Source organism: Aspergillus saccharolyticus (genome assembly GCF_003184585.1).
Source record: "Aspergillus saccharolyticus JOP 1030-1 unplaced genomic scaffold BP01scaffold_10, whole genome shotgun sequence".
Taxonomy (NCBI): domain Eukaryota; kingdom Fungi; phylum Ascomycota; class Eurotiomycetes; order Eurotiales; family Aspergillaceae; genus Aspergillus; species Aspergillus saccharolyticus.
In genome coordinates this window covers 729,705-757,051 of record NW_020290620.1, presented here as the reverse complement: position 1 = coordinate 757,051, position 27,347 = coordinate 729,705, and the positions used below count along the sequence as shown (strand labels likewise).

Below are 27,347 nucleotides of genomic sequence, written 5' to 3'. Positions count from 1 at the left end.
CCACTAACAAGCACGCCACTACACTCATCAAATGTAGCGATTATATATCACATGGATGACAGATTGTCTATTGAAACAATACGATACCCCATTTGAGGGCTTTAAGTCATGCGTCCTTCTAATAATGGGATAATCGATAACCTGTACAGACTGCATCGAACGGCTCAAGCACTGCCAACAGGTGCCGCACTGTTCCCCGCCACAGCACCGCGAGTCGCCAACGTTTGCTGTTCTACCTGCGGCTGTGGCTGCGTTACCTTGGGACGCCATTTAGCCAAGACCTTGCCAGCGGCCGGTCGTGATTCCTCGTCTGCATCGAGAGAGATTAGCTTCATAACAGAGGCACAGCGAAGGACATAGGACTTACATGTCTCGTAAACGTGCTCCAGGGCATTGAGACATATCTCTCGAGCCGGTGGTCGAAACATGATTAGATACCTGGTGAGAGTCAGTACAAGAGATGCTGAACATTCCTGGCGGTGAACCTACAGTAATGACTGAACGCATAGATTGACGCGCTCAGGGTCTTTGGCAAGACTAGCGACCCTCTGTGTGATGGGAATCGTCACCTCCGGGATCTCACTCAAGAATCGGATGAAGATTTTGGTATCTCGAGAATCAATGTACGGCAAAAACCCGTCCAAGAGTCTCTGGACCCAGTGATCATAGAACAAGGGCACCGTCGCTTCTTCCTCCTCCGATCTCCGCTGCGAGGCAGTGAACTCCATCTGTATCCGGTCGTTGTACCACTCCTCATTCAACCACATGATGCCCACGTTCACACGGCCTCGGAAGTCCTCGAGAATGTACCGATACAGAGTCTCTCTGATCGAATTGGAAATGGTTGCCCTACCCCGGCCCGCTGCCTCCTGTCCAAACTTTCCCGTGCCCGTTTCCAGGCCTGCTGGAGCTCTTGTGGCGAGTCTGGTGAGTAGCGTAACCCAGGCATCTCTGTCAAAATTGCTCCCAGCTAGTCTAGCGAACCCCGGCTGCTGCTGACTCTTGCCCTTGGCGGGATTAGAGGCGACTGCGCTAGACGCCAGCATACCAAATACTCTCCCGACAGCACTGCGACCAACATCTGCGGCCTCGTTCTCGGACAGCGGTGGAGGTTGAGGTAAGACAAAGGGTCCTAATGAGACGAGGTCTGGCTGAACATCTGCAACCTCGGCTGGAGCAGCATCCGCCAGCTCATGCGCCGGCTCTGAAAAATCCATTGGCTGGTACTCGGGCTCGTAATCGTCGTCGTCGTCGGCCGCCGCCGCCGCCGCCGCTGCTGCCGCTGTCGGAGGCTGTGCGGCCTGCCGCTTCTGAATTGTCTCGTAGCGCATGCGTATGGCCTATTTCTGAATTAGTTTGTGGTTGCTGTATTCTTGGCACACGAACCTACATCGATAGACTGAGTCAAGGCGGACTGATCTACGCGAGCGAGAATGGGAACAACGATATTGACCAGGAGATCTGGCGGCAGCTGCTTGACATCAAACCGTGCAGCTTCTGCATCTTCCGTGAGGGTGAAGAGCTGCGCGTAACTTGTGGGTCCTGGAGGAAGCGGTGGTATCTTGATCAAAGCCGGCGTTTCTGCATCGAGTTTGGTCCGTTTCGTTTTATCAAGCCCGTCCGTTGGCTCAGCAGGCGCTCCGCGTTTCCTCGTTGCTTCGTCGACGAGCTCCAGGCGTGAATTTTTCAAGCGATCGGCGTGCTGTTCCATCTTGCGGAAGAATGGATGATTGGTATTTCTAGGCAACCTTCAGCAAATAGAATAGTTGTGACCATTGCATCCCTATCTCACCTTTTCATTATGTGCTCTAGGACGGCTCTGGCGGTCCTCTCCATCGATTTGACTCCAACTCGGACAGCTGGCGTTATGGGTGGGCGCACTTGTCTAGCAGGGAAGAAGTTCATGATAGCATTGATGATTTTGTTTCCGATGGATTGTCGGCTGCGAATCAAGACTGCTAGGCAGTTCAACGTGGCGTTCACAAGGATAGGGTCGCTAGAAAGAAGTTAGCAATGTCGAGTACCGCCGATCTTGATGGCAGGATCAGGTACCTCGATTCTTCCTGGAGGGCAGACAAAAGCCTGTCCAACAGACCAGAGGCTTCCGCTTCCAGGTTAGGAAGCGACAGGACGGGGTGATTGCGAGGCACAATTGCCAAGGAGGTCTCGTTCTGGTCTGGTCTCTAGACGAGAGAAAGAATAAGGATTAAGTATTGGAACCCAACAATCAACTTCAAACCGGGACGACCGCCCTTTGACAGGATGCTGTGTACGTACTCTAGGGTCTGCGATCGGTCCATGGGTCTGAACTTGAACAACGCGCTGGACGAATTTGATGCAACAGATCTTGACCGGCGACGGAAACGAGTCCCATCGCCGCAGGATACCTTCTTTGATTGCCGTCATAGTCTCCCACATCGCGCCATCTCGGGGATGGTTGATACTGCATCATTGATGTGTTAGTTGTCGTGTCTAGCCCAAGCAGAAATATGCTTTAGACAGCATGATGTCTGTTTCATGCGAGCGTCTACGGAAGCTTTTCCAAGGAAGAGAGGTCTGGGGCAGTAAACGAAGCAAACGCCAGTGACCTACATATGCCTAAACACCAGCGGATACAGACTGGCAGCACTCTGCACTATATGTTTCAAGACCAATGGATCTTCTTCCGGTAACTCCAGTATCTCGCGCTGTGACTGTAGAACGTTGGCAGCTAGCTGCTCCTTTTGTGCTGAGGCCAGCGCTGGACTGGCGAAGGTTTCGGCCAGGAACTCGGCACCCCATCTTCGCAATTCCAGTCGCGCACGCGATCCGATTAAAGGAAGGACGCCATTCACGATCTGAGGGTAGAATGCAGCATCGCCCAGAACGAGATTGCGGGCAGCGTCGAGCTGGGCGATCTGATCGACGAGGTGGTCGGCCGATTGAGCCATTACGACTCCATTCAACGGGCGGTGGTATCGGCCTAGCAAAAGATGAACGAGCGAAACGGACTGGCAGGAAATTCCGGTGCAAATTGTCCCAGGTCGACGCTGTCTACGCAGGGGAAGTTAGGTGCCAACGGCACGGAGCTTATAACACGGCCGCGATGGCTATTTGTCCCCGAGGCACATACAGGGCGAAGAGGGTATCGCAGAGAGTCACCCGACAGAGGCCTTAAAAAAATAAAACCAGGTGCTTGAAGACAGGAATTGCCAGTTAGATCGTAAGTGAATGCAGGGGACGATAGAGGGTGAGAATGGGGTTGACGCGGGACTGATTTGATTGTATGGAGAAGCCGAGATCCAGACAAAGACAGCCAAAGTCACGCTGCTCGGAAGTCACGTGGTGTCTTCCGACTCATGGCAACTGGCTGACCAGTTGAACGAACGACGCCTCACGCAGGATCCTCCGTTTTCTGCGGAAGAACTGACTTGTTTTTGATGTAATTGGCGCGATGGTGGGTGTGATGCATGTAGGTAGTTTGCTTGCTCGTACTCTCAGCCAGCCAGCCGGGTGTGGAGAATATGCAGTAGTGAGCACGACCACCAGGCTGTCATACACTTCGTGTAAGCTGGATCCTTGAGGATCCAAAGTACTAATATACTTCGCATGCTATTGAGCATCGAATGCACAATACCCTCTACCTCCTTCACCTCGACGAGACTGGATCACTTGCCAAAATAGTAGGATGCACCTGGCTCTGCTGGTGATGTATCACCTCACTCGAAAGCCATTGATATGACGTTAGTTACCTGTCTACTTCTACTATACTCCGTAATAGTTATTTGTGCATACAACATTTTCCCGTGGCGCGGCCAGCCGGGCTTGGCGGCATCTTATCTTCCAATTTCCGGGAGAAGGATCCAGACACCGTCTTCTCGGCCCTCATACGATCAGTCTTTCATTCCTCTATCCTCTCATACCTCAGTCCTTCAACCCGTCCGACGAGAGAATCGACGAGTCAATTCAATTCCGTCAACATGGCCGCTGGAATGTACGTTTCACTCATCTCTTTCTCAGTGCGCTAGTCATGTCATGCCGACCCGGCAATCATACCATGTCGCTATCTCCCCGGACGCAATGAATGAAATTGCGCCTCGACCGCGTATTCAAGGATGCTGACATTGAAAACCTCCTACTATAGCTTTAACTCCACCTACTACGGCAAGGACTACCGCGCCGGAGCCGCGCTCCTCCGTGCTCGCCGGCCCTACCTCGTCAAGAACGCTATCACCGGCCTGTGCCTCGTCGGATTCACAATTGGCGTCTGTATGTTATACACAGTTCTTAGCCTCGCATGGGCACCGTCTTCGAGGTAGTTTTTCAGGAAGCTGACTGCTCACCTCTCAATTTCTCAGATGCCTACACCATCCGCGCTGTCGGTCAGGATGAGTTCTCCGATGTCAAGGTCCCGGAGACCCCCGCCAAACCCCAGCAGAAGCAATAGACAGTGGTTAATAGACTCATTCCTTCTTCTGTTGCAATCCGGTCGAATACAGTCGCTTGTTGGTTCTTTTGGAAGCACGGTCAATGGAAATACTAAGGACGTGGCTCGTGAAGTATTCTGGTCGCCTTCCTCATCTGATAGACCGTCGTCATCTAGGTTCTGGTCGCTTGACGAGCTTCGCCGCCTGATACCATGTTGAATGCTCGGAACCTCGCAGATCAAGCGACCGCTCCCCGCCAAGGGACACGTTCGACAGCAGAAGCGCTTTACAGAATTATGCGCTTTCGCAGACCGTCATCTCTGCTCATCTATTCCCCCTCTAAGTTTAGCTTATCTTCTGAAAGGTGTATATTACTCAATTGCAAATTGGCATATCCTTTTACGCTCATTGTGGAAAGTGGCCATGGGATGAGTCACTTATTTACGATAAAGCGAGCTTCACGCTACATACTACATTGAAGACGTTCAACTAGATTGGCAACAACTCGCCTTCTCGGCCTCTTGTAGTCTCACAAGTATAAATTTATGGAAACATATAACACAACAAGGGATGCTTTCGACGTCCCGGATTCTCTATCTGCTACACGAACAGCAAGCAATGGCCTCTTCTACTCGGTTCTCAGAACACGAGGGCCCTTCTTCTTGGTCGCACGCTTGCGCTTGTGACCGCGGTCAAAAGCAACTGCGTTGCCGTGGTCTCGGTTAAGGTTGTCCAAATCCTTGACCTTGTAGATGCGGATGATCCAGTTCTCGCTAGTGAAGGCCTCTTCGAGGGTGGATAACTGGGGTCCCTCCGCCGGGAGCTTCGCACCGCGGACACGGTCGACGGCCTGACCGCCCTGGAACATGGTGTGGTAGTTGTAGTAGGACATTTTGTACCTATCACATTATCAGTGTTCGTTCACAGATGTGGGTGGGGAAATGATTCTTACATCAAGCTGTTGCGCATGGTAGGTGTGGCTTGATCATCTACACGGTACTCGCCCCGAGCAGTGAAGAAGTCACGCTCCTTGACCTCATCGGGCCAGATACCTTCGGCGATACGTACCATCCACAAGAACTTGTTGATATCGTCACCAGAGTAGCCTAGCAGTCCACCAAAGACCACCAGGACATAATCGACATCGTGCTGCCGAAGGATGGGGTAGCTGACCTCCTCTCGGGAGCTCATCGCCTTTCCAACTGTGGCAATGTGGGTGTTGTTCCAGGTGTTGTTGTCAACGAGAGTAGGGCGATCCGCCATACCACCGATTTGATAGCCGTAATCCCACCAGGACATAACCTTCGCGTTGTGAGGAGTGTTCTGACGAAGCCAGTAGTAGGCCTCACGGTAGTCATCGATAATGTGTTGGCTGCCATCCGGCATCCGGCTGGCCAGAACCACGGACGGGGATGAGTAAGCATTTGAAGTGACCCAGGTGCAGTGCGCAACGAACAGCAGAAGATAAATGACCACAGACGATGTAACAACAAGCTTGGAAAGATAGGATGTGATTCCAACGTCGGGCTTTCTTGCAGAACGAAGGGGCTCAGATGAGGTGTCCTCAACAACCTTCGCCTTAGGGTTGGGACCCGGGGTGGCAAGAACGTAGGTATCAAGGATAGTAGAGAGAGCCAGGGCAGCAGCGACACAAACAATGGGAGTCAGTGTCAGCATCAGACGGACCATGACACCAGCAAAGTAACTGGCGAGAACGGAGTAGATGATAACAAAGACGTGCTCGTCCTTGAGATCACGGAAGCACATGTAGACACCGGCTGGGAAAAGCCAAATCAAGAAGTTCAAATCGAAGAAGAATGCTGGCCAGGCGGTGGGCTGGTGCTCCGACACCGAGGCAATGATGGGGATATGAATTTTGGCGTAGCCAGTATCCCACAATGAGTAGAAGCGACCACTCCAGGGAGCGATCACACCAGAAACAGTGAGGACAACGAGTCCCACAAATGCAGCACCAAAAACGACAATGATCATTGTAGTGAGGAGTCTTTGGAAATGCTTGCCGGGAATGAAGCCTCGCACGAAGTCGGCAAAGGCAACCAGTTGAAGCAAGCCAAAGATACCGAGGGCAGACATGTGGTCACTGTTGCGGATCGGCAAAAATCCAACAAAAGGAATCTGCATGCTTGCCAAAGTTCCAAGAGCGTACCAAGTGGTATAGCTGATATAGATACGCGAGCTGTATCTGCCCATGCAGAGGAGAACGAAGACGTGCAGAGGAATCAAGTTGGTGATGAAAACGTAGCCTCCCCAAGCTGACACCATGTAGCCATAGAACAGGGCAGTCAACGCGCCCCACATGATAGAGCCGTTCTTGACAGCCTTGATCCACAAGAAGAACGTGAAGACAAGCAGAAAGATAGCGATGGCCTCGTTATCATAGCTGCCAGCAACCGAACGAGAGATATAGCCAGGGACGATACCCATGAAAGCCGCCGCAAGCAGACCTGCAGATGGTGAGGTCGACATCTCACAGGTAAGGAAGTACATGGCCAAAGCTGTCAAGCCGGAAAAGCCAGGAGCCAGTAAGACACAAATGTTACGGATATCAACAGGGATGGTCAGGAATCGAAGAATGTGATAAATCACGCCGCTGGTCACCATCAGACCAGGGTATAGTGTACCACCCGTGACGCGACCCAGGGGATGCCAGGTTCCTGCGCGATTCGAGAGCAGTTAGTCTTGACGATGATTATTTGCCCAAGGAGTCCGCCATTGTTCTCTCTCGGAGTAATGGCTAGTGCTGATGATGAAGCAACTTACTGTCGTCAAACCAATCCCAGAAGCTGTAGAAGCCATGCTGAACTAAGTATTTCGTTGCTCGGAAATTGAACCAAGGATCGACTGCAAGAATAAACCATATCAGCGTCAGTTCTCAGGCGAAGAGTTCAAAACTGATATGCAATCGCGGGCCGCGGAGCGAGCTCGAGGTGGATGTCGACTGATAGATCCACGGGTCAGGGCTGAATCAACATACATTCGTGGATAATACTTTCGAAACCTAACATAAAAGGTAATTAGCATGTCTGAATTAGATATAGCGTGTCCACTGTCAATATCACTGGTACGTACGAATAACACTGAATAATCGACTGGACACAGCGGCGGCGGCAATAGTTCCCAGAATGATAATCCGCAGTAGACCGCGAGTGTTCCTGCCGGTGTTACCCTTCAGGAGGACATTGAGGGGTGATTCGGCCATAATGGCCAGGAAGTAATGATCAAATTTCCAATTGGGGAAAAGTGATAAACGAGTGACTCTCGTCCAGCCCAGGCGGTCGTTGTTCAGAGCGAAGTTGTAAAGGAGAGAGACCGGGGGAGACGGAGTCGAGAGCTTCGCAAGGTGGTCTCTTCGGCACTGGAGGACTTGGCGCTAGCAGACGCGCGGTTTTGGGACCTCCGATTCCCCGCACCGCATCGTCATGGAGAGGTGCTATTTCAGCCATCCCTCTTCTACTATACTACCCCACTGCCTGCGATCTGCTGCAGGACTCACACTGTAATAGGACCGGGTCTACTCGGCATGGAGGCCTCAGATTTCTCGCAAGCGCAGCTTGCTGCCGCGATCTCCTCGGCCGCTACCCCGTCAAAGCTCTATGATACACTATCTCCATATGAGGAAGAAGCGTATCTTCTATCTTTCCAAGAGGATAGACCGGTCGAGCTCTTGAGCCACTTCTACGCGGCATATTTCTTTTCTCATCTACTCACAGACCAGATGTAAGCATTTTAAATCAGTTATCGATCGTGTCCCGCTCGAAATGATACTCATATCTCGTCACTTAAACTAGTTACGAAGCCCGCTTTCTTACGAAGCGAATGCCACAAGACCTGCTGCACACAGACAACTCTTTACAGAATTGTGTAACGCTTCTGCGGGCGATCTGGCAGCACAAACACGAGTCGGTCTACAAGATATTGCGAGAGTCGCCCTGGCCGGATCTGCTTAAGCCGATTGTACAGAGTTATGATAGTAAGAAGCCATACCTCGCGAGTGCACACAATAATTCAAACCGTTCATGTACTGACATGATCGAAGCATATTTTCAGGATAAGACATTGAGAGAAGTAAGCAGGGTCTATGAGGCAATTCGGCCTGCAGCAGCTGCAAGCTATCTCGGCCTCGATCCCGAATCTACAGCGCGAGGAGACACTGCCGCGATAGAAAAGCTCATAGCGCTTGGATGGACTCGCGACGAACAATCTGGACTACTTTATCCCAAACCTATTGCCGATGATTCTCAGAAAGATGCACGGTCATACACTGACCTAAGTCAAATAATGGCATTGATCGGCAGTCACCGGGGCTGAGACACCGTGAACCACCAAGAGATCAATTACTTACGAATAAGACCATGAAGATTATAATACCTCTAATGAAAACCGAAGGATGGAATGAGACAGAACAGACAAAACATGCAGATCAATGGTCTTCTAGCAATCGTTCTATGAAGTACCATAAGCGGCCACTGAACGCTCTCTCCAGAGTGGCATCAAGCGCAAGGGCTTTGAGTCATGCAGGCGTATGCAAACAGTACGGATGGATCAGAGTGAAACCGAAGCATACAACTGAATCTCTTGCTCTTCTGGCCCAACTGTAGTGTACACACGCACGACAGCCCAGGGTATGTACAGAGGCGGGGATGATGTCTATAGTGGGGAAAAAAGAAAATCATTCCTTTCGCTCGCAATGACACGACTCTGGGAAATTAGACCAACAAACAATAATACATAACCGGGATCTTCCCGGAGCCTCTCCTCGATACCTTGTCAGGTTCCAGTCGGGGGAGAGATAAAAAGCAAATCATCTTCTCGCTGTATACTTCCAAACATATCTAGTTCTCACCGGCCTTCAGCTTCAGGAAAGCCTCAAGGTCAAACCGGCTGTCCTCGGGATCCGTAATCACTGCACACATGTCGATCAGCGTCTATCAAAGGGTGACATCTGGCCGCTCAAGGGAGAAGCGCGAATGCGGATGAACCGGCTTGTGCAAGAGCGTGGGAGGGGACCAGAAAGAGACATACCTCCGCTGTTCGCCTTGGAGTCCTTAGGCGCCGTCTTCTTCTTCCACTCGGCCTTTGCCTGCTCGATCAGGCGCTCCTGGCGGGCATATTCACGCTCGGCCTCTGCGTGCTTGGCGGCGGAGGTGAGAGAGGACTGGTGGTAGAAACCGTAGACGAGACCGGCAACGAGAGCCGAGTAGCGCAAAACCTACAGGGTGATGGAATAATATTAACAATTGCGAGTGCACTATGAGGGGTGGGTGTGGTGCTGGTTGGGCTGCGTTGTATTGGGATTGGAGTATGTATCAGAACGGGCCCTGGCGGAGACTCACGTTGACACCCTGAGAAGCCATGTTGTTCAGAAGTCCCTGGGCCTCCGGAGCGGCAATCAAACAGAATTAGTGAGAGAAGAAGGAACGAAGCCGGATTCCGAGCGACCGGTTTGGAGGATATCGACAGTCAATGGCTGGCAATGGGGACTGGGATACTGAAGCTTGTAAAGGCGAAGTTCCTGTCGCGAGTTTTTCCGGACCGTCGGCCCTGTTGCGCTTACTAAGGACCACCCAACCCGGACGGACATTCTTCTGGGAGATTACCTGGAACTGGAAGGCTAGCAAAGTGTGGAAGCGGGACGGGGTACCGGAGCCCCCTCTTATTTACTTGTCACCCTCTTCCCCCCCCAGAAGGCCCAGATTGAAGGAAAGGCATAAACACGATCCAACCACCATATTCTGTGCCAGAACGTGGTCTGAACGGAATCTCTCCGTTCTGATCTGCTAGGCGCGAACTTGATTGACATCATGTCCTCGTCAGTACAACAGCGCAAGGCTGAAATTCTTGCTAAGAAAGCCAAACTCGCCGAACTCAAGCGCCAGAGGGAATTGCGCCAGAGGGAATTTTCACAAGTCCGCGCTAATAGCGGTGACGCTTCTGAGGTAAGGCGTCCTCACGCTAGATTGTGAGCTTCAGTCAAGCTCCGTAACTCGATCCGCAAGACTTAATTCCTTTTGTTTACCTAGGTCGTATCACCAGTACCCAGTCGTGCAGACAGCAGAGCCGAGCTCGATGACTTTATCTCTCGTCTTGTCGACCGTCCTGGGTCGGCTTCAATCGGCCACGGTGCTGATGGCCACTCGCGCAAAGGCAGCCGACCGAATTCTGTCCTCAGCGCCAGCCAGTTGAGCGGGGACAACACCGAAGCTTTTAGTCCTCCTGCGCGAACCGTTTCCCATTCAATCGCAGTCCAAACAGTCGGAACAGAGCTCTTTGCTGCGGCCACCGAACCACAATCAGCCCCTGAGCCTAAACCTGAGATTGTCACATACAGTAAAGCAGTACAAACCGATGATCTAAAAGGATCCGATGGGACACCTATCGACTCCGAAGATGAAGGTGGTACGAACCGTCTCGGCAAGAAAGCCAGGGAAGTTGATGAGGAGATCCTGAAGAAACTCCGCAAAGAGATTGAGGAGGAAATACAGACCGCCCAACAGAAATCCGAACATGAAACTGGATCTGAAAAGACCAAAATGCGATATCCGCTTCGCACACTGGATGAGGATGAACTCAAGGCTGTTACCTCTTCGGACGACTTCTTAGACTTCGTTGAACGGTCGGCAAGAGTGATCGAGCGGGCATTGGATGAGGAATATGATGTTCTGGCCGACTACGAGCTTGGAGGTGTGGATGGTGAGCTGGACGATGATGACGAACATGGCAAAAAGAGACGAGGCATCCGGGAGGTCTGCCAGTTCTGGGATGAACGATGGAGCAAGAAACGTATGATTAGCGATCTGAGCTTCTCTCCAAAGGTCTGTCACACGCATCAGGGTGGGCCACTCTCAGAGCTGATCATTTCTATAGTTTCCAGAACTCGTCCTGGCAGCCTATACCAAAAATCCGTCTGCGCCCCATGAACCCGATGGCCTGGTCCAGATCTGGAACCAACACCTGCACTCTCGCCCAGAGTATGTTTTCCATTCAACCTCCGATATTTTAGCCGCCAAGTTCTCTCCGTTCCACCCAAACCTGATCGTCGGTGGGTCATACTCGGGCCAGGTCCTGCTCTGGGACACTCGTTCGTCACGAGCAGGGGGAGGTGCACCGGTTCAGAAGACGCCACTGACCGGCTCCGGACATACCCATCCTGTCTACAGCATTTCGATAATCGGTACTCAAAATGCCCACAATATCCTCACAGCATCTACCGATGGCGTTGTCTGTGGGTGGACCGTTGATATGCTTTCACAGCCCCAGGAATATTTAGAGCTATCTACACCTCCCCCTTCGAAAACAGAAGACCTTGCACCAACGACCATGTCCTTCCCCCAATCCGACCCGACATTTTTCATTGTCGGCACCGAAGAGGGGGGCATCTATCCATGTCACCGTTACGACCGCGCAGGGGCTAAGGCTGGTACCGACCATCGTCTGGCGTATCGTGGTCATGCGGCGCCAATCATGTCCACTGCATTCCACCCGGCGCGAGGCCCTGTTGACCTGGGAGATCTGTTGCTTAGCTCGAGTCTGGACTGGAGCGTTAAACTTTGGCGTGTCCGGCCCCCAGCAACGACCGCCCCGGCCACCTCAGCCATAGCGACGACTCAAGTCGTGTCTCCGATCCTCGAAATCAATCGTGAAGATGTGGTGTATGATGCCAAATGGTCTCCTCACCGCCCTGGAGTCTTCTCTCTTGTCGATGGTGCTGGCAACCTCGAGGTCTGGGATCTCTATACAGACACGGAAGTCCCAGCTGTGAAGACGACGCCATCTAGGGGCCGTGGTGGCATTCTAACGCGGAGTCTAAACAAGGTAGCCTGGGAGGAGCGAGAGGGTAGACGTCTTGCCACGGGCGGACTCGACGGTGTGGTGACAGTGTTTGAAGTAGGCAAGGGGCTCGGCGGCACGCCGGAAGACGTGCGCGCAGAAGAATGGACAGGACTTAAGAAGCTTGTTGGGCAATGGGAGCAGAAGGACCGTATGAGCTGAGCTTGACGAGTCCTGGGTCCATGACCTGACGACTTCTGTATTTCGGCCTACCGAACGACTGGTGAATCTTTGATTCAGCAACATTTGGTGCCTCACTATCAAGCATGAGCACGTCGTTCTTTACACTGAGCACTACCCTTACTGGTCTGAAAGGGCCTCTTGCTATGGACTAATCTTCTTCAACCCAATATGTATCAAATTTCGAGCGGCGCCTTGATTCAGCTTATCATATACCCCACGGGCAGCTTGTTGATGTATCTAGGCATGTTTAGGGCTGGCGAACAGACGAATTATCTTTCTAATTATCTTTCTAGAGTGTACATTAGGTAGCAATTGCATTTATTCATTCGAACCACGCTCATGTCATATCGCTCACGTCCGGACTCACCCTCAGTACGGGAATTCTTGGCCGACCAACTTCTCACTCAGTCTCCAGAGCCTCTCCGCTTCGAAGCTACTGGTGGCCCATGGCTTGACGGTATCAACCAAAGGGTCGGCTACATGGCAATCAATCAGGTAGGCTCCATTGGTAGCTGCCAGCTAGTCAGAGACTATGATCATGTACCAGTGAGCATGACTTTTCTTACCTTTTAGATTCGGATCAAAGGCCGCATACATATGAGTTGCAGCCCCTCTCGCAAGATCCTTCAGATTAAACTCCGCCCAACCTTCCCGATTACCCAGAGATCGGTCGACAGTTTCTGTGCGGTAATTCATTAGCCAAATGTCTTTAACTACAGTCTCGATCCCACTCCCAGGGAAACCAATGGAGCTAATCAGGGATGGTGCAAGAGGGGGGGGGGGGGAGGGTATATTCCAGCAACATACGAAGCTCTTTCCTCCCCACATTCCAATCCACATCTCTACCCAAATTGGTGAAGATAACACCCGGATGCAAGCTATAAGCCTGCAGCTTATACTTCATCCCCAGCTTCGTAGCCAGAGAGATCGCGAACAGCATGTTGGCCGTTTTACTCTGCCCATAGGCACGCCAGCGATCATAGGTCTTCCCTTTGTCGAAATTGTAATCGTCAAACCGCACCGGACACAACCGATGACCATCACTACTCACCACGACTACCCGGGGACTCGCCGAGGCCACAATCTTCGGCATGAGCAGGTTGGTGAACAAGAAGGGGCCCAGATGGTTCGTCGCCCATTGCGCCTCCCACCCGTCCGGGGATAGGCTGTACTCCGACACGGCCATTATGCCGGCGTTGTTGACCAGGACATCGATGGCGGGCAAATCGTCCCAGCTGTTGACCTGGGCTGCGGCGTCGCGGACGCTCTGGAGGGAGCCCAGGTCAACCTGCAGGGTGCGAATCGGGGTGTTCGGGTGGCTGGCCTGCAGGGCGGAGGCGGTTTGGGCGAGTCGGTCGGCGTTGCGGGCTGCGAGAATGAGGCAGGCGGGCCGGGCTTTGGCGAGCTGTTCGACAAAGAAGCCGCCCAACGAATTGGGGGAGACGCCCGTGGTGAGAATGACTTTATCCTTGATGAGAGGAGCGTAGTCGGTGAGGAGGTCGGCGGTGGTGGTGTGGGTGGTGTATGGAGGAGGCATGTTGGCTTTTTCTGGCTGGGCTGAGCAGGCTGGTGAGTAGTAGTACGATGAGGTTTGGTCTGCGCTTGAGATGGATTTCTACGGAGCATGGTGAGCTTGCGGAGCTATTTATGTCCATACTACTAGGCGAGTGAGATCTGATTTTTAATGTATAGTTACTGCCTGTCATAATCCTGATAGAGACTTCGATGTGTTGAGCGCAGCACCACTACCGGATATAGTCTCGGACTTAGCGGACTTAGCGCTGGCACTTTTATATAAAAGCATTAGATCGAGCTCGAAGGAAGGATATGGAATTTGATGCAAGCAAGATGTCCTCGGTAGAAGGGGCATTTTCCACCCATTCCCTGTGAAGGCCTGTTACTGCTATGCTACAGGCCCATGTAGCTGAGCACGGAACAGATGAATTGATTGAAATTTAAGTTCAATAAGTAGTGATTACTTCGTAGTAAGTATACTGAATGGGCTCCAGATCATTACTCGAGTTGTAGGTACGTCGTCATCTGTACTCTGTATCGTTCAATGGTATGACATGTGTGGGGGCACGGGCACCTTGCCAGAGCTAGTAAGGTATGTACCCACACGGTGCCTCGGATGGGAGACAGATACTGATAATGGAGATAGGAATCTCCAAGTTAACCCCAGATCGAAGGTTCCACAGCATGATCTATACATCGTGGAATGAGCCTTCCTCTTACCACATCTAGCAGAACTTACATGTAGGATTTTTGTTTATGTGCGGGCTGACCCGCACAATCGTGATCAAGCGTCCTATCGCGATCGCCACCGCACTCGAAAGTGAGTAAAGCGTCAACTTGAGACTTGCTATTACCCAAGATTCTACTGACAGGTATCCGCAGGCGAACAATCCAGTGAAGAGAAACTTGCGTAGGGCCTTCATGTGCAATCTCCAAAGTATGGGCAAGGATAGGAGGAGGACCAGAATGTCGATCACAACCGTCGGCGTTCCACAGCCGATCCAAGAAATCTTTGTGTACACGCAGACTCCTGGCAGATCTGGCTTCCAATCCTTCCAGATTGGAGAAAATTTTCGAGATGATCACGAGGCCTGCCATGAGGCACATCCACTGATTCTTGCTATCTGGTCACTCACTTTCAGTCCGAAATGTTGGTGACCACGTGGATGAGAATTCCTCACTCTGCGTCGGGTCAAGGAAATGCCACAACAGCAGCGAGCAACACTGCATCTAGCTTCTGAGTTATCAGCGCGCAGAAGGTACGTAGGCCTGATAGTCAGTGAGTGACCAGGATTGAATCTGTCCTGGGAATTGACCAAAGCATGCTCATGAACTTGCTTGGTCCGATGGTCCACTCCACCATCACTGTCGGAAGACTAGCTTCTTCGTCTGACAGTGCAAGAAGTATGCACGAGCAATTATTGTACCTTGCAAAGACTCTTATCCCGAGCAATGACACGGATCGGGCACGGTGGAGAGAACCGGAAAGTCGGAAACAGCGACAAACCATATTGTGGTTGCTGGCGATCCACAGGTCGGCGGTTCGACTCGGGTCTGATCTCGCTAATGTGTAATGGCTCCTTCGATTTTCTCAATGTACGATATCTCAGACTTCCCTGATGGCTTGAAATGGATATGGTACACTCGGCCAGGCTGCTCTACTTCTCCCACTCTCCAAGGCAGCTGCATGATCGCTCTTTCAACCCCTTTGATGTAGGCCTGGAGGAGTGATGAGAAAGATATAGCGAGAAAAGAATGTTTCAGCGTTCCAACCCGGCCAACCTCCCTTACCATGGTCGCTCTTTGTTGGTGTGGTCATTGCTATGGCAATAATTCAAATGATCGTCGTGACAGCTCGATTCTATACCCGATTACCCCAGAGACGCATACGCGCTTGATGACATTCTAATATTTATTGCAGTGGTAAAGAACTAGTTGGCCGTATACTGTTTGATCGGCTAATAGGTGCTGTGTAGGTTGCCAGCTTGGGACAATTGGTTTTGTATGTGGGTTGTATGTGACAGTCTCACGGCCTTCTCGCAAAAGTCTGGTGCTGCCCTTCGACGTAGTGGTCGAGGTCGCAGGCGTTGAATAATCATATCAGCTATGTCAAGCAGTCAGCGGAGAAGCTGGTTGCCCTTGAAAAGGTAGTACTCACTCAGGAGCCTTAAGCCAGGGCACTTGTGACAGACAGATTGACCAACCGGCATACAGGGCTTGCTAGCAAACGAGATACTGGACTTCCCCTTCGTTGTGGCCCCTGCCAAAATCTCCATTCTGGTATTTTACGTCCGCATCTTCAGCAAACAAAACTTCAGAATCATGGCCTGTGTAGTTGGATTGATTGATTGTCTTTGGCCACGGGCTTGGGGTCTTACTCGCCGCCATCTTCCAATGTTGGCCAATCGCATACACATGGAACAAGACTATCAAAGGCGGATCATGCTTCAATCAAGAGGCTTTCTATCCATACGTATCGCCGCCGAACATCTGGACCGACATTTAGATCCTAACAATGTCATTCCCCTATGTTTAGCAATTCCATACCACCCGGAGTCATAAGCTTGCATTGACGGGAGTCTTTCTCCTTGGGGGATTGTAAGTACAGAACGCCGGAACAGTAGATATGATACGCATTGATTGTTGATCGATTGTCATGAAGAGGAACGGTAGCCAGCATTCTCTGCATGACATACTTTTCCCAGGAAAGCGCCACAGTTGACCCTACTACGTGTATGTCATCTACAAAGTTCTTACGCAGCCTATCCTATTGACCCTCCTTTTCTGCGCAGGGGCATCAATCAACCTTGGAATCTGGACTACTCTGGAAGGGGCACTCATTATTATAGCCGCTTGCTTGCCACCGACCTGGCCAATGGTTGGCTGGATCTTGCCTTGGCGACTCTTGAGCAAAAGGACGACTGGGATTCGTGCTCTCAAAGGGGACACGAGTAGCCGTGACGCAGGGAACAGCGAGGACGGGTTTGCCCGAGCGGGCCAGCCATGAGCGCGACCGCGTGCAGAGCTTGTCAGCCCTGGAAAGTCAACCCAGGCTATCTTACGAGGAGAGTGCTCGGCCTTTAGGCATAGACGCGCCGGGACTCATCACGGGCGAAGATTGACTCTTTGCATGCATGTGCATTTTTTTTCGCCTTCAATCGCATCAATATCAAGCAGGACTCTCTTGCATATTGATACGCCATAGACAAACTCACCACTGGTTCTGATCTCCACTGAGCGGCAAGCGGTTGAGTCAACATCTCCAAGAAGGAAACGGGCAAACCTGCAATTCTGAGGATATACCTGTCGGTCCGCATGCCATATTCGCACTTGCCATGTTTGCTTTCAGCTGGCATTAATTGTATCGTATCGCCAAGGATGCACTGTATATACTACACAACTTCCATAGAGCGCAGTATGCGAGCAAATTGTGACCTTTCTTTGAAGGAAACTAATGTACAAGAAAACTTCACGGGAGTGACTCATAGGAGGACTGGAGAAGGAAACAGGATGGGCTTCAAATTGGAGTGATTTTCATCGTGTGCTGATCAAGTGAGTAAGTCACGCATGATATGAAGGCAGTCTGGAGGCATTGACCCAGGCTGTTTGGCGTTGTTGGAGGTGAGGGCAATACTTGAACATAAATCTGAAAAAACTTGGTGTTCCAGTCAGTCAAGACCGCCAGCGATGTGGGAGCTTATCTTCCGGGCGTTCCATCTTGGGAGCCATGCGGAGGAGGCCGGTCAGGATCAATCAGCAGTCTTCATTGACGAGTGCCATGGTGGAGCATCAGTATCACAATCAACCGAAGCATCTCGAAGCATAGTCGGTAGAGCGGCCCGTGTGTCTTCGAGTTCAAGTGGAATTCGAAAGTTGAACCCTGACGATTGCTCGATTCGGTAAGTGGGGATAATCTGCAGAAAGACCGCGGACTCCGCTGTTGATACGAAGTACTCACGTACTCCGCGCAGAATATGCACAGATGTCTCTCCCTCTTGAATGATTTCAATATGAGATCCAGGCTCTAGTCTACTCGCTTCAACTTTGATGAGACGGACAGACTAATTGGTGAGCAATTTACAGTACAGTACTCATAAATCCACAGGGACCTTTGCGAAGGACACTCGTCGATCACTTGATCCCTAGTTCGGATTCCGCCATCGTTAGTCGCATTTCGCCGCTCAATTGACTACTAGTCAGTCAACAAACAGTGGAGATCACGATGGGAGTCCAACTTAACCAGTCTGATCCCGCAGCTCGTTCGGGCTGCATGAGTAAGCTGAACAAGGATCTTCTAAATAGCGAGGCCAAGAATCGATTGATTGCCAGCATATGCAGGTATCGCGGAAGCCCGTAGCAATAGATAAGCGGCTGCGTCGCCGCCAGCGTCTTCTACTAGTTTCTGCAACGCTTCCCCCGCTTTGGGCCATGTCGCTGCATTCAATCGTCTGTGATCGATCGCTCTCGAATCCAAATCAAGTCAACACTTTGCTATCGTCACGAGCCTTACCGGGGGCTCATTGAATCATGATCTCAAAATATGCCGATGGCGATGTGGTTGAGAGGCATGTTGACTTGCAGCTACCTCTAGACGAGAAGTCAACCCAGCAAAATGCATTCTACCTCTCCGAACTGGACTCCGAAGAACTAAAACTGTTAGAGAAGCGAGTTCGATGGAAGACGGACTTGCGCCTTTGTAGCATTGCTGGTGTTCTCTGCAGTCTTAACCTACTTGATTCGGGCATCCTATCGTCTGCATCCGTCACCAGTATGCCCACCGATTTGGACCTTCATGGCACACGATACTCTGTCTCGATCTTTATCTTCACAATTACTAGCATCGTCTGCCAACTACCCTCTACTCTCGCAGTTCGTTGGGTCGGTCCTCGGGTTTGGTTCGCCGCCATTACATTTGCCTTTGGCCTCATTACGTTATGCACCGCCTTTATCCATACCTGGCGACAGATGATTGCGCTGCGGGTGTTGCTGGGAATGTCCATGTCGGGAATTTACCCGGGTCTGACCTATCTTATTAGTGCCTGGTACCCGCGGCGGGAACAACAGCTACGCTTCGCTGTCCTTCAGTCGGGCGAGGTGATTGGGCTGGCGACGGGGTATATTGTGAACTATGGCCTGAACTTGCTCGATGGGAAAGCAGGCATGCAAGGATGGCGTTGGATGTACCTTATTCAGGGCTTGATAAGTTGCGTGATCGGAATTACAACTTTCTGGTGGATGGTCGACTTTCCAGAGGACGCTGACCGTAGCTTTCACTTCCTGACCAGAGCAGAGGCACGCGTGGCTGCACAGCGCATCAGAAATGACCGTGACGATATAACGTTGGAAGCTTTCTCGTGGAGCAAAGCTCTGGCGTCTTTCACCGACCTGAAGTTATATGGGTTTGCCTGCCTCTACTTCTTGTTGAATCTCGTCTCTACAGCCTTGAACTACTTTCTGCCTATTATCCTCGAGTCGGGGATGGGCTTCTCAAGCAATGATTCCATTCTTCTCTCAACACCGGTATGTCGCTATTATCCTCTTTCTAAACAAGTCACTTGTTCTTTACTTCGAGCTCACACTATGCAGCCCTACTATTGGTCCGTCCTACCCGTCGTGTTTACCTCGTTCGTGGGAGATACCTATCGTATCCGTGGACCGCTCATCGCCTTCAACGCACTCTGTCTGATAGCTGGATTTCTCATGTTTGGTCTACCATCCTCGACGCAGGTCACTGTTCGATATATCGGGACATTCCTTGCTACCGGGGCATATGTCTCAAACTGGGCAGCGTTGAACGCCTTCATGGCCAACAACGTCGTGGGCCAGTGGAACCGCGCCACCACGGCAGCAGCAGTATCGGCGTGCAACGGTCTGGGTGGTGTAGCTGGAAGCTATATTGTGAGAAATGTAGAAGCTCCTCGTTATCAAACTGCCGTTTGGGTGTCCGTTGGGTAAGTTGAATTCCCACTGTTGGCCAAGAAGCGGAAACGCTAAATCATTCCTTTTCTCTGTGCCATTAGTTCTCATGCCCTTATGATTGTCCTGGTTGGCGTCTTTACCCTCTCGTTCTACTGGCTGAATCAACAACAGAAGAGAGGGAAGGTTCTTCAAAATATGGTATGCTTGCCTGATGCGGATGATTGGAATACCAACTGACACCTATGATTGTTTCCAGGTCGGCTTTCGATACACTTATTAGTATATAGAGCTCATAAGGGCTTGACTAGAGTTTGTTATAGAGCCTTGTTGCAAGTGTTTGGCAATGGTTGTCTACCGCAGTCAATGCTTGAAGGATCGCTTTTCGGTGCATCACTCTCTGCTTGCACCAAGATCCGTGCACGGACCCTCAAGCAAAACAGTAATGGTACGTAGATAAGCTTCTTCAGGTACCCCAGGAATGGGATTCCGAATCCAACCGTAGGGTAAGAGAATGAAGTCATGGTCCGTTGGCCCCTACGGTGGTATACAAGCCAAGACACAACTTCCAGGGTGACGAATAGCAGGGTCAGGGCTGCATTGCCTCTTCACTACTTCGAGCCTAGCTTAGGAGTACTGCCCACTCTTATCACACAGCATTATATGAGGAGATTACGGAGTAATTATAGGTAGGTAATGGTTGAATCTAACTCCGAGGACCGAGTCTGGATCTGGAATGTTTCCATTTCTCCGCGCCTCAATGGCTCGCTGCTGCTGCTACTGTTTTCCCCGCGCCCCAGGTGCAGATGGGGGGGACCCACGGTTGACCGTACCGGACGAAAGGGAGTTAGCGAGGATGCGAGTAAGTGAGGTGAAGAGCTCTCCTATCATATACCCCCCCGTACGGAGTACACAAACAGTAACTTGGAACTTATCTGAGCCCACCTCAATCGGTCGATCGTCACTTGAGCCCCTCCTCCCTCCCTCCCTCCCACTCACCCACAATCCCTCTGTGGCTACTTCTGTTCGCCTTCTTAAACAAATCATGGTTCTTCTTTTTTAAATCCTCTCTTCCTCTTCTTCTACCCTCTTGTTGCCCCTTAATTCTTTGCGCAAATCAATTCTTTACCTTTCCCCGCACTCTCCAACTCGGTCGCGATTTTTTCCAAAATACATCGCCACAGCTTGCACATCAGCCACTCACCACAAATTAACTGCTCGGCCATTATTTGCACCAAAATTTCATCATGGTCGAGTTAATTCCTTCCCTCGAGCCTCGCAATCTGCTTCCACCACTGCTCGCCTGTCTCCCGACGGCTTTCGTCTCGTCACAGCCACCGCCTGCGCTACTACCGCTCTTGTCTCCAATCATTCGCCAGCGTGTCAAGATCTTCACGACCGTCTCCGCCTCTCCCACTGATTCGTGGCTTCGCTTGCTCTGCTGGGATTCTGCATCAGCTGAGCGCCTGCAATCGTTGGTGGACGGTGCCAGCTTTGAGCCCCATCCTGTTTCCGGAGAGATCGACCTGCCGGACGAAATCCCAGTGCGGTACAAAAGAGTTGATGAGGAGACTTTGCAGTCCCAAGTTCAGCTACCCGAGTACAGCCTGAAGGTCATCTATGTCTGGTGTCCCGAGGACCAAGAAGGCGGAGGACCTGCATGGCGGGTAGCAGAAGTCTTGCCACAGGACAGCAGTGTCGGCGAGGACGGAGCCTGGTCGATCTCCATTGGGGAGGCAAACGTTCACCAGAGTAACTTGAGAGCAGCGGGAAACGATAGTCAAACATTCAAAGCGAACACACAGAGCAACGGCAAGGAAGCACAAGAGGAGGAGGACGACGATGATTACTGGGCGCAGTATGATGCGACTCCTGGACGGACACCCGGAGTGAAGACGCCCGCGCCCAAAGGTGTCTCATCTTTGCAGCAGTCTGACGCAGATTACTACTCTCAGTACGACGATGTACAGCCAGCTATGGACAACCATGATCCCGAGGAAGAGCAACCCGAGATTGGGCCATCGTCGCTGAACGGCGATATGCTGGCCCGTCTACTGCAGCGGCAGGTCAGCGGCTCGGGTGCCGAGTCGTCTGCACACCCGGCCGAACACCCCGCAAGTGCGGCGATGAACGGAGACTATGCCATGTCCTTGAATCACCCTCGTCCTTCATCCATCTCATCTGGCAGCTCTGATCCTGTGGCCAAACTAGAACAGGAAGCAGAGAACCAGTCTGCCTATGAAGTCGGAGTCAAACAGCACATCAGCTCAAATCTTAAGAGTTTGTTCCGACTGGCAAAGGCGACTGGTATGTCTCGCAGCGATTTCCAAGCCCTGGTCAAGACCGAACTGGAGTTGCTCAATCTATCGGACGGTGAGTGAATCATCTTCTCTACTCATATATCAGGATATTCTTTCTTGTTCATCTTTCCGAAAACCTTTTGGACCTGAAACTGTACATACATACATTCCGCATTGGGTCTTGCTTAAGCGTAAAGGGCGCATGTTGATTGCATATGCATTGGATATCCCAGGGGTACATTGTGTCTTTTCCCCCTTTTTTATTTGTATCTATTTATTTATTTATTCATTTTTTTGGTTTGATGTTATTTCGCGACATACAGGTTTACAATAAATTAGCCAAATAAAGATAACCTTAAATACATACATCCAGCCGAGCTCACCCTGACGCCATAAGGCTTACGTGTAGGGAGTGTTTCGGATCTGTGCTTCAGGTTCTTCCGTTCCGTTACGGACAATGAGAAAGACACGCAATCCAGCCCCATCGCTCCAACTTAACCGCCCCCTCCCCTCCCTTCGACGAATGCAGCGGCTGAAAGCGACTTGGTATATTAACAGATTGTTAGCCAATTCGATCATGCTCTTTTTTTGATCTTTTTATTTCTCCCTTGTGAGTACGTCCACTGGGATGCCTTGTCCTACTTCTCTTCTCCGACGTCCTGACTGACCTTGTCGTTCTGCTGTTCCCTCTAACCAGTATAGAGCTGTCTCTCGTTCATTCGTTTCTTTCTTCTTAGCCACCACATCCTCCTCTAATCATGTCTTCCCCTTCGCCCTCTCTTCGCAAGAGGGGCGGCAAGAAGGAGAGTACTCCCGTGCCTGCGGACAACTTCTCGTCTCCTTTCTCTTCTACCAAAGCGCCTCGTCCCCAGTCAGAATGGAGCTATTGGCTGGCCATTGCCGTTCTGACTGTGCTGGCATTTATCACCCGGTTCTACAAGATTTCGTACCCCAACGAAGTCGTCTTTGACGAAGTGCATTTCGGAAAGGTAAGTCGAGGTCATTTTGTGCGGAATTGAATGTGTGGGCTATTCACTAAGTGGACACCTGTCGTTATTCAGTTCGCTTCGTATTACCTCCAGCGCACGTACTTCTTCGATGTCCACCCCCCGTTCGGCAAGCTTCTCTTCGCTTTCGTTGGATGGCTGATCGGCTATGATGGCCACTTTTTGTTCGACAACATTGGCGATTCTTACATCGACCACAAAGTCCCCTATGTTGCTCTTCGTGCTATGCCGGCTACCCTCGGTGCTCTCACCGTGCCCGTGGTGTTTCTGATCATGTGGGAATCCGGCTATTCACTTCCTGCCTGTGTCTTGTCGGCCGGCCTCGTCTTGTTCGACAACGCGCACATTGGCGAGGACCGCCTGATTTTGCTCGATGCTAGTCTGGTCCTGGCCATGGCTTTGAGTGTTTTGTGCTATGTCCGCTTTTACAAGCTGCGTCATCAGCCATTCGGCCGGAAGTGGTGGAAGTGGCTCCTCCTGACCGGTGTGTCTCTAAGCTGTGTCATCTCGACCAAGTACGTTGGTGTCTTCACTTTCGTCACCATCGGGTCTGCGGTCTTGGTTGACCTGTGGAATTTGTTGGATATTCGTCGGCCTGGCGGTGCTCTGAGCATGGCCCGCTGGAGCCAGCACTTCGCCGCTCGCGCTTTCGCACTCGTTGTTGTGCCATTCTTCTTCTACCTGTTCTGGTTCCAGGTCCACTTTACCATTCTGAACCGCTCTGGTCCTGGTGATGACTTCATGACCCCGGAATTCCAAGAGACTCTCAGCGACAACGCCTTGACTGCAGACTCCATAGGCATTCAGTACTATGACACCATCACTATTAGGCACAAGGACACCAAGGTTTTCTTGCACAGCCACCTGGAGACCTACCCGCTTCGCTATGATGATGGACGTATCTCCAGCCAGGGCCAGCAGGTTACTGGTTACCCTTACAATGACACAAATAACCACTGGCAGATTGTCCCCATGGTCCCCTTCGACGTCACTGACATCAGCGGACACCCCGTGCGCAATGGTGATGTTGTCCAGCTTCGTCACTTGGGCACTGACACCGTGTTGCTGACCCACGATGTGGCCTCACCTTACTATCCGACCAACCAGGAATTCACCACCGTTTCTCACGAACTTGCCAACGGTGAGAGGCACAATGACACTCTCTTCGAGATCAAGATTGAGAACGCGAAACCTCAACAAGAGTTCCGAACTCTTTCGAGTCACTTCAAGCTGATTCACATGCCAACTCGCGTGGCCATGTGGACGCACACAACACCTTTGCCGGAATGGGCCTTCAAGCAGGCCGAGATCAACGGCAACAAGAACATTCTCCAGACTAGCAACCTCTGGTATATTGACTCCATTGAGTCTCTTGAAGAGGGAAGTCCCCGTCTTGTGAAGGAAGAGCGCCAAGTGAAACACCTATCTTTCTTCCGCAAGTATTTCGAGCTGCAGCGTGCTATGTTCCACCACAACAATGCCCTGACCTCCAGCCATCCTTATGCCAGTGAACCTTTCCAATGGCCCTTCCTTCTTCGTGGTGTCAGCTTCTGGACCAAGAACGATACTCGGGAGCAAATCTACTTCTTGGGCAACCCGATTGGCTGGTGGATTGCGAGCAGTCTCTTGGCCGTCTTCGCCGGTGTCGTCGGTGCCGATCAATTGTCTCTCCGACGTGGCGTGGACGCTGTGGAAGAAAGTGAGTAACCCCATCCTCCATGTCAAAGGCCGGTACTAATATTTCGCAGTTTGGGGGGTGGGTGCCCGTTCCCGCCTGTATAACAGCACTGGCTTCCTGTTCCTATGCTGGGCGGCTCATTATTTCCCCTTCTGGCTCATGGGTCGCCAGCGTTTCTTGCACCACTACCTCCCTGCCCACCTTGCTTCCGCCCTCGTTGCCGGTGCCCTCATCGAATTCATCTTCAACTTGGAGCCGATCTCGGTGGTAAAATCAGTCCCCCTAGAGGACGATTCGACGGGCAAGTCCAAGGCTACTGCCCGAATCACTCACTTTGTGACTGCTTCTGAGCGCCTTGGAACCAAGTCTCTGATTGCGGCCTGGGCTGCCACTCTTGTAATCCTGGCCGCCACCATCTATGGCTTCGTGTTCTTCGCTCCGTTGACCTACGGTACCCCTGGTCTGGATGTTCCAGGTATCTTGGCCCGCAAGTGGCTGGCATATGACCTCCATTTTGCCAAATAGATAGAATGAAAATGCGCTTGCAGTCAGCACAGCGCTGAAAGTGAAGACTCTGCATATTCAGAGTAGGTAGTCACTTGTGATGAGATGTGTTGGGGAGTGTACGAAATATTTTAGAATGGCTGTGCTCATATAGTGCGCTTTGATCATGAGCTGAAGGAGAGATTTCTGAGTGTGTCTCCTGCCAGCGCTTCCATCTATATCATTATTATTGATCCAGTCACTGCTCTGTACTATAACCTCTATCTGAAATGTCAACATTGTGATACTAAATTGCGACGAGCCTTATAAGGGGCCGCGGCACTCCAGAGCGCACATCCAAAGAAGTGAAGTCAATTCAGTCAAATCCTACTAAAACGCTACCAAAACACCCCCAGCGCCAAGTTGTCATCAATTATATACATGAGGAAAGAATTCAATTGCTCTAAAGAGCCATACGCTTGCCAATCTCACTCTCCCAGCCGCGCGACTTTTCGAACCCGTTCGATGCAGTCCGGAAATCCATCATGGCCTGGTAAACCTCCTCCTCACTCGTCACGACGAAGGGGCCATACTGGACCACCTTCTGGTCGAGCGGCTGACCCGCCACGAGCAAGAAGCGGCCCGCCTCCTCGGCGTTATCCGGCACGGAGGCCTCGACGAACTCGCCCTGCGGCTCGAAGACGACATTGTGAAACTCCTTGACGGAGCGGGTCTGGTCGCCGGAGCCAAAAACCGTGGCGCCCTTGAGGGTGTAGGCGAAGGCGTTCCAGCCGAGCGGCAGGGCCTGGCGCACACGACCCCCAGGCTGGATGGAAACATCCAGCAGCCAGACCGGGGTGTAGGCGAGGTCGCGCACGGAGTCGACGCCATGCGACTGGCCCGAGATGACCTTGACCGTAACGCGGCCCTCATCCGTCGTGGCGAGGGGGATCTCGGCGCTGCGCAGATCCCGGTAGCGCGGCTCGCAGTATTTGAGCTCCTTGGGGAGGTCGACCCACAGCTGCATGCCCACGTTGGGGCTCCCGTCCGGGTTCTCGTGCGGCATCTCCGCGTGCATGATCCCCTTGCCCGCCGTCATGAACTGAAGGTCCCCGGGCCCAATCGTCCCCCGGTTGCCGGCAAAGTCCTCATGGTCCACCCCGCCCGACAGCAGGTAGGTGATCGTCTCCTGGCCCCGGTGCGGATGGTCGGGAAACCCGGCGCCCTTCCCGATGGTGAAATGGTCCAGCATCAGGAAGGGGCTCAGGTGCCGCAACTTCTGCGTGCCGATCGAGCGGCGCACGCGCGCGCCCGCGCCTTCGGCTTGCTCGATGGCCAGAAAGACCTGGCGGATGCTTCGCGGAAGGGCCATTTTGTGTGTGGATGGGATGATGATGGTGGTGGTTGTACTGTTGGTGGAAGTGTGACGAGAAAGTATAGAGGGTATCAAGTCAAAGAGATTATTATTGTGATTATAGTGGTAAGTGGTGATAGCAGTGTATAGAATTGCAATGACGCCGATGAGGAACGAAAGTAGGAGCTTCATAGGCGGAGCGGGAGTGTCAAGAGATTTATATATGAGTTTAATTGGTACGACTGCGAACAGTATGGAATCTTCCTGGCAAAGCATCAGCTGCAATGGGTTTCGTTAGTCACTTCTTATACGAGGTCGAGTAAGCAAATGCACATTCTACCACAGTATGGAAAAAAGTGGATCTGAAGCATTGACGAGCAGCAAAACCATGGATAAGCGGCGCATTACAAAGATCGCTGTCAGCAATTCCAGGCCCGCATTTGGCGGATGACTCAGGTATTACTCAGGGGCTGGATATTAGTTAGTTAACCAATGTACTCCAGGAGTAGAGTATGTGTTGTATGTGTTTGGGTCTTAAGTCTAGGGAAGCGCTTTTTCCAGATCAACTCACAAGGGAGTACGCAGTAAGAAATTGAGAGGACTCTAACTGATGAAGTGATAGTTGAGGCCTTGTACGGAGTAGTTGTTCAATGTTTG

At 51.7% G+C, this 27,347-nt stretch overlaps 11 protein-coding genes across 11 annotated transcripts; 6 read left to right on the top strand and 5 right to left on the bottom strand.

Moving 5' to 3' along the window:
- Positions 1-111: 111 nt before the first annotated feature.
- Positions 112-3,323, bottom strand: BP01DRAFT_18897 (RNA-processing protein PTA1). The gene is made up of 8 exons (XM_025570937.1): positions 2,593-3,323; positions 2,278-2,443; positions 2,053-2,183; positions 1,793-1,996; positions 1,391-1,739; positions 490-1,340; positions 368-438; positions 112-310 (listed from the first exon to the last, which is right to left on the bottom strand). Exons 1-8 carry the CDS (start codon positions 2,928-2,930, stop codon positions 165-167), a joined length of 2,256 nt encoding a protein of 751 aa, XP_025432633.1. The 5' UTR covers positions 2,931-3,323; the 3' UTR covers positions 112-164.
- A 534-nt stretch (positions 3,324-3,857) lies between these two features.
- On the top strand, positions 3,858-4,889 carry BP01DRAFT_355641 (uncharacterized protein). Its single transcript, XM_025574745.1, has 3 exons — positions 3,858-3,973; positions 4,124-4,248; positions 4,338-4,889. Exons 1-3 carry the CDS (start codon positions 3,960-3,962, stop codon positions 4,424-4,426), a joined length of 228 nt encoding a protein of 75 aa, XP_025432632.1. The 5' UTR covers positions 3,858-3,959; the 3' UTR covers positions 4,427-4,889.
- Positions 4,890-4,924: 35 nt separating this feature from the next.
- Positions 4,925-7,742, bottom strand: BP01DRAFT_390884 (dolichyl-diphosphooligosaccharide--protein glycosyltransferase subunit STT3). The gene is made up of 5 exons (XM_025578038.1): positions 7,497-7,742; positions 7,402-7,425; positions 7,188-7,268; positions 5,359-7,081; positions 4,925-5,305 (listed from the first exon to the last, which is right to left on the bottom strand). Exons 1-5 carry the CDS (start codon positions 7,624-7,626, stop codon positions 5,035-5,037), a joined length of 2,229 nt encoding a protein of 742 aa, XP_025432631.1. The 5' UTR covers positions 7,627-7,742; the 3' UTR covers positions 4,925-5,034.
- A 205-nt stretch (positions 7,743-7,947) lies between these two features.
- Positions 7,948-8,735, top strand: BP01DRAFT_373056 (CSN8/PSMD8/EIF3K family protein; the record flags this gene model as incomplete). Its single annotated transcript, XM_025576767.1, has 3 exons — positions 7,948-8,144; positions 8,216-8,397; positions 8,464-8,735. The coding sequence occupies 3 exons, from the start codon at positions 7,948-7,950 to the stop codon at positions 8,733-8,735; spliced, it is 651 nt and encodes a 216-aa protein (XP_025432630.1).
- A 100-nt stretch (positions 8,736-8,835) lies between these two features.
- On the bottom strand, positions 8,836-9,781 carry BP01DRAFT_338203 (ATP synthase subunit e; the record flags this gene model as incomplete). The annotated part of the gene is made up of 3 exons (XM_025573321.1): positions 8,836-9,330; positions 9,450-9,636; positions 9,761-9,781. The coding sequence occupies 3 exons, from the start codon at positions 9,779-9,781 to the stop codon at positions 9,260-9,262; spliced, it is 279 nt and encodes a 92-aa protein (XP_025432629.1). The 3' UTR covers positions 8,836-9,259.
- Positions 9,782-10,068: 287 nt separating this feature from the next.
- Positions 10,069-12,744, top strand: BP01DRAFT_316777 (putative dynein intermediate chain). Its single transcript, XM_025572595.1, has 3 exons — positions 10,069-10,363; positions 10,448-11,239; positions 11,292-12,744. The coding sequence occupies exons 1-3, from the start codon at positions 10,229-10,231 to the stop codon at positions 12,414-12,416; spliced, it is 2,052 nt and encodes a 683-aa protein (XP_025432628.1). The 5' UTR covers positions 10,069-10,228; the 3' UTR covers positions 12,417-12,744.
- BP01DRAFT_415082 (putative short-chain dehydrogenase) lies at positions 12,736-14,055 on the bottom strand. The gene is made up of 3 exons (XM_025579110.1): positions 13,245-14,055; positions 13,004-13,117; positions 12,736-12,949 (listed from the first exon to the last, which is right to left on the bottom strand). The coding sequence occupies exons 1-3, from the start codon at positions 13,972-13,974 to the stop codon at positions 12,807-12,809; spliced, it is 987 nt and encodes a 328-aa protein (XP_025432627.1). The 5' UTR covers positions 13,975-14,055; the 3' UTR covers positions 12,736-12,806.
- Positions 14,056-18,167: 4,112 nt separating this feature from the next.
- BP01DRAFT_18813 (putative MFS transporter) lies at positions 18,168-20,168 on the top strand. The gene is made up of 4 exons (XM_025570922.1): positions 18,168-19,472; positions 19,539-19,903; positions 19,973-20,069; positions 20,128-20,168. Exons 1-4 carry the CDS (start codon positions 18,480-18,482, stop codon positions 20,149-20,151), a joined length of 1,479 nt encoding a protein of 492 aa, XP_025432626.1. The 5' UTR covers positions 18,168-18,479; the 3' UTR covers positions 20,152-20,168.
- A 634-nt stretch (positions 20,169-20,802) lies between these two features.
- Positions 20,803-22,517, top strand: BP01DRAFT_338193 (uncharacterized protein). Its single transcript, XM_025573320.1, has one exon. The coding sequence runs from the start codon at positions 21,116-21,118 to the stop codon at positions 22,247-22,249; it is 1,134 nt and encodes a 377-aa protein (XP_025432625.1). The 5' UTR covers positions 20,803-21,115; the 3' UTR covers positions 22,250-22,517.
- A 155-nt stretch (positions 22,518-22,672) lies between these two features.
- pmt4 (dolichyl-phosphate-mannose-protein mannosyltransferase) lies at positions 22,673-25,640 on the top strand. The gene is made up of 4 exons (XM_025573319.1): positions 22,673-22,778; positions 22,863-23,157; positions 23,230-24,874; positions 24,924-25,640. Exons 2-4 carry the CDS (start codon positions 22,927-22,929, stop codon positions 25,376-25,378), a joined length of 2,331 nt encoding a protein of 776 aa, XP_025432624.1. The 5' UTR covers positions 22,673-22,778; positions 22,863-22,926; the 3' UTR covers positions 25,379-25,640.
- BP01DRAFT_355633 (pirin family protein) lies at positions 25,641-27,049 on the bottom strand. Its single transcript, XM_025574744.1, has one exon. It carries the CDS (start codon positions 26,706-26,708, stop codon positions 25,800-25,802), a length of 909 nt encoding a protein of 302 aa, XP_025432623.1. The 5' UTR covers positions 26,709-27,049; the 3' UTR covers positions 25,641-25,799.
- Positions 27,050-27,347: the final 298 nt, after the last annotated feature.

Excerpts from the sequence above, each read along its gene's own strand:
- BP01DRAFT_18897 (XM_025570937.1), bottom strand. The coding sequence starts at position 2,930 with ATGGCTCAATCGGCCGACCACCTCGTCGATCAGATCGCCCAGCTCGAC. Across the intron at positions 1,997-2,052 it reads GCCCTCCAGGAAGAATCGAG|CGACCCTATCCTTGTGAACG; the intron begins GTACCTGATCCT and ends ACTTCTTTCTAG. Across the intron at positions 1,740-1,792 it reads CTAGAGCACATAATGAAAAG|AAATACCAATCATCCATTCT; the intron begins GTGAGATAGGGA and ends AAGGTTGCCTAG.
- BP01DRAFT_355641 (XM_025574745.1), top strand. Across the intron at positions 4,249-4,337 it reads CGGATTCACAATTGGCGTCT|ATGCCTACACCATCCGCGCT; the intron begins GTATGTTATACA and ends TCAATTTCTCAG.
- BP01DRAFT_390884 (XM_025578038.1), bottom strand. The coding sequence starts at position 7,626 with ATGGCCGAATCACCCCTCAATGTCCTCCTGAAGGGTAACACCGGCAGG. Across the intron at positions 7,269-7,401 it reads CGAAAGTATTATCCACGAAT|TCGATCCTTGGTTCAATTTC; the intron begins GTATGTTGATTC and ends TTATTCTTGCAG. Across the intron at positions 5,306-5,358 it reads ACCATGCGCAACAGCTTGAT|GTACAAAATGTCCTACTACA; the intron begins GTAAGAATCATT and ends ATAATGTGATAG.
- BP01DRAFT_316777 (XM_025572595.1), top strand. The coding sequence starts at position 10,229 with ATGTCCTCGTCAGTACAACAGCGCAAGGCTGAAATTCTTGCTAAGAAA. Across the intron at positions 10,364-10,447 it reads ATAGCGGTGACGCTTCTGAG|GTCGTATCACCAGTACCCAG; the intron begins GTAAGGCGTCCT and ends TTGTTTACCTAG. Across the intron at positions 11,240-11,291 it reads ATCTGAGCTTCTCTCCAAAG|TTTCCAGAACTCGTCCTGGC; the intron begins GTCTGTCACACG and ends TCATTTCTATAG.
- BP01DRAFT_415082 (XM_025579110.1), bottom strand. The coding sequence starts at position 13,974 with ATGCCTCCTCCATACACCACCCACACCACCACCGCCGACCTCCTCACC. Across the intron at positions 13,118-13,244 it reads TGTGGGGAGGAAAGAGCTTC|AAACTGTCGACCGATCTCTG; the intron begins GTATGTTGCTGG and ends ATTACCGCACAG. Across the intron at positions 12,950-13,003 it reads CTTTGATCCGAATCTAAAAG|CTACCAATGGAGCCTACCTG; the intron begins GTAAGAAAAGTC and ends ACTAGCTGGCAG.
- BP01DRAFT_18813 (XM_025570922.1), top strand. The coding sequence starts at position 18,480 with ATGATCTCAAAATATGCCGATGGCGATGTGGTTGAGAGGCATGTTGAC. Across the intron at positions 19,473-19,538 it reads CCATTCTTCTCTCAACACCG|CCCTACTATTGGTCCGTCCT; the intron begins GTATGTCGCTAT and ends CACACTATGCAG. Across the intron at positions 20,070-20,127 it reads GGAAGGTTCTTCAAAATATG|GTCGGCTTTCGATACACTTA; the intron begins GTATGCTTGCCT and ends GATTGTTTCCAG.
- BP01DRAFT_338193 (XM_025573320.1), top strand. The coding sequence starts at position 21,116 with ATGGTCGAGTTAATTCCTTCCCTCGAGCCTCGCAATCTGCTTCCACCA.
- pmt4 (XM_025573319.1), top strand. The coding sequence starts at position 22,927 with ATGTCTTCCCCTTCGCCCTCTCTTCGCAAGAGGGGCGGCAAGAAGGAG. Across the intron at positions 23,158-23,229 it reads ACGAAGTGCATTTCGGAAAG|TTCGCTTCGTATTACCTCCA; the intron begins GTAAGTCGAGGT and ends GTCGTTATTCAG. Across the intron at positions 24,875-24,923 it reads CGTGGACGCTGTGGAAGAAA|TTTGGGGGGTGGGTGCCCGT; the intron begins GTGAGTAACCCC and ends AATATTTCGCAG.
- BP01DRAFT_355633 (XM_025574744.1), bottom strand. The coding sequence starts at position 26,708 with ATGGCCCTTCCGCGAAGCATCCGCCAGGTCTTTCTGGCCATCGAGCAA.